Genomic DNA, 3,234 nt, shown 5'->3' on the forward strand with positions numbered 1-3,234 from the left:
AAGTGTCGCAAAAAATTTTAACGCCATTCGGATACACTAGCTCTTGCAATTTTAGTGACGACAGGCCGTTTAGAATTTGCTTTAGTTCTGTGTCAGTGCTCTGTTCTTCTGCTATCTCTTCCGTGGTAATTGTTAGCGGCATGTTTATCTGGCTTATTCTGGACAATGTATCTGCTATTATGTTGTCGCTTCCGGCTACAAAAATAATGTCCGTCGTAAATTCCGCGATGTAATTTAGATGACGCAGTTGCCGAGGGGATGCCTTCTCCATTTTTTGTTGAAAAGCATAAATTAGTGGTTTATGATCCGTTTTTACTATGGTGGTTCGACCTTCCAGTAAATGCCTGAAGTGTTTTATTGCTAGATATACAGCTAGTAGCTCTCTATCATACGTGCTATATTTGACTTGTGATGGTTTCAGTTTGCATGAGAAGTATGCTATCAGGAGCCATGTCTCGCCGTTCAGCTGTTGTAGGTGAGCGCCCACTGCTACGTCTGATGCATCTGTGGTTACACACATGGGTGCGTCAGGTGCTAAAAATGTGAGCTTAGTCGCGTTGATTATACCATCTTTGCATTGTTGGAAAGCTTGTTTAAGTTGATCGGTCCAAACAATTTTTCGTTTATCATTCTTTATTGAATTTTTGAAGAGACTATTTAGTGGCGCTTGCATTTGTGCTGCCTTAGGAATACACTTTCTGTAGAAATTGATAATGCCCAGGAAACGTCGAAGTTCCATTATGTTACTTGGCATTGTAAAATTTTTAATCACTTCAACTCGTTCTTGTGGGGGATTTAATCCTGTCGCTGATATTTCGTATCCAAGAAATGTGAGTTTTTCTACACCAAATTCGCATTTCGAACTGTTGATTACCAATCGAGCAGCTTTTAGTTTTTGTAGGACACATTCAATATGTTCTCTATGTTTAGTATCATTTTCCGAAAATATTAGAATGTCATCTAAGTAACAGAACACGAAATCTAATTCACGAAATATTGAATCCATGTATCGCTGAAAAGTCTGTGTGGCATTTTTTAGACCAAATGGCATCACGACAAATTCAAACAGACCTATTGGTGTGCTTACCGCTGTTTTAACAATATCATCTGGATTCATTGGTATGTTATAATATGCTTTCGTGATATCGATCTTAGAGAAAATATTACTGCTGTGTAGTCTTTCGGCTATGTCATCAATGTGCGCAATTGGGTAGCTATCAGGTTGGGTGTGGGCGTTTAATTTTCGGTAGTCACCGCACGCTCTCCATCCACCCGTTTTTTTCTTTACTAAATGTATAGGACTTGCCCAGGGGCTGCTGGATGGCCTCACTATACCTTGATGTAGTAATACACGGAACTCATCTTTGGTTGCTCTTAATTTCTCACCTGAAAAACGCCGTGGGCGTTCTGATATTGGCTGGCAATTTGTTATTATTCTGTGTTGAACGCTGTTTGTTGTTGGTAGTTGGTACCTGTTCAAATTTGTTACGTCAACATATTTTGCGATGACGTCATGGAATTTGATGGATGAATTTATTGTCGAAACATTTTCGTGGGCTACTTCTTTCAGTAGACCCTTTGACTGTAACGTGGTTTGCGTATCAATGAGCGATTTTGCCCTCAAATCGATTTGTAAGCCGTAGTGCGTGAGAAAGTCTGCCCCAATTATGGCTGTTTTAACATCAGCGATGATGAAATACCAGTTGAAGTCTTTTCTAAGGTTTAAATCTATTGCTAGTTGCTTGTTGCCAAAAGTTTTGATTGCAGTGTTGTTCGCTGCATAAAGAACTAAATCGTCTGGTTGCATTTTACTTTTTGGATTGATGCCTGGTAGTGGAAGTAGTGATATAGCTGACCCAGAATCAATTAGAAAATTAATGTTGTTTTTTCTGTCATAAACATGTAAACGTAGCTCTTGGTTTTTTATGCTGTCGCCAACCGTGTTTGATGACGACAGCCTCGCTAGTTTCCCTGTCGATTCTCGCTTTTACGTTTGCCAAACTCGCACGGTTGGCTACATTTAGTCGCTGCTGCACCAAATTTTATGTGGTAGTAACAGACTTTCTCACGTCTGCAAGAACTGCTGCGGCTGCGGCTGTTGTCTCTACCACTATTGTCTCGTTTCTCCAATCTGTCTAAAGTTGCTGCTATGTTGATAAGCTGCTGATTTATTTGTTGGACCGAACTTTCTAATGTTGTTACGCGGGCTTCCAACTTGTCATTTGATTTGTTGGCGTTTGTAGTCATTACGTAAGATGGTACTGGACTGTTGTCTAATATTCTATCAGCAATTTCTGCTAGCTCATCAATACTTGTGGTTTTGCATGCTGATAGAATGCATCTTACACTGTTTGGCATACGTTGCAGCCACAGTGTTGTTAATGCCTCCTCTGAGACATTTGCGCCTGCTAATGTGCGCATTTCACGTACCAGTTGGCTTGGTTTTTTGTTCGACAGTTCCATACCGGTGAGTAGCTTTATGAGCTGCTTTTCTGACGATTCTGAAAAACGAGAAATTAGTTCTTTCTTTAATTTGTCGTATTTGCCTGTTTCAGGAGGATTTTTTGCAATATCCGCAACTTGTTGCAGCGTTTCTGCATCCAGCGCAGTAATTACTGTATAGAACTTCGATAAATCTGCTGTGACTCGGCTCATATGTAGTAGGCCCTCAATTTGCGCAAACCATAACGTTGGGTCCTTGGTCAAAAAGTTTGGCAACTTCATTTGCCCAATCGCTTGCACTGCCGACGCTTCCGCTTCCATAGGCCGGAATTTATTTGCCTCTGTTGGAGTCTCTGCATGTTCAGTTTCTTGCATTTTGCGTTTTCCTTGAAGTTTTTTTGACGGGGTCACCAATTTATGGCCTTGTGCCATAAGTTTATTAAACAAATAAAAAACACGTTTAGATTGTTCATTCACTATTTTATTTCTCTCTAGCGTCAACTTGAAGTTGGCTGCTTAACCTAAACTCAAAAATGTCATTTTTGGTTTCCCTTTGCCGGTAGATGGCAAAGTGAACGCCACAATAGTACAAATTTGAGCGCCATCTGTCAATTAGTTTGTTTACAGCAGCTGTTAATGTGAAACTAACTCAAGTGCGTTTAGCGATTTTTACTATGGAAAAATCTTGTTGTACGCGATTTTTTACCAAATACAGCACTACTGTCATCGCTCAGGCACCATATTCGCCAGATCTGGCGCCGTGCGACTTTTTCCTGTTCCCGAAACTCAAAT

At 40.4% G+C, this 3,234-nt stretch overlaps 1 protein-coding gene across 1 annotated transcript; it reads right to left on the reverse strand.

The window, feature by feature from the left end:
* Positions 1-1,946: 1,946 nt before the first annotated feature.
* LOC119663273 lies at positions 1,947-3,016 on the reverse strand. Its single transcript, XM_038072927.1, has one exon. The coding sequence runs from the start codon at positions 2,872-2,874 to the stop codon at positions 1,963-1,965; it is 912 nt and encodes a 303-aa protein (XP_037928855.1). The 5' UTR covers positions 2,875-3,016; the 3' UTR covers positions 1,947-1,962.
* Positions 3,017-3,234: the final 218 nt, after the last annotated feature.

This window comes from Teleopsis dalmanni, unplaced genomic scaffold, assembly GCF_002237135.1.
Source record: "Teleopsis dalmanni isolate 2A unplaced genomic scaffold, ASM223713v2 unscaffolded_contig_0271, whole genome shotgun sequence".
Taxonomy (NCBI): Eukaryota; Metazoa; Arthropoda; class Insecta; order Diptera; family Diopsidae; genus Teleopsis; species Teleopsis dalmanni.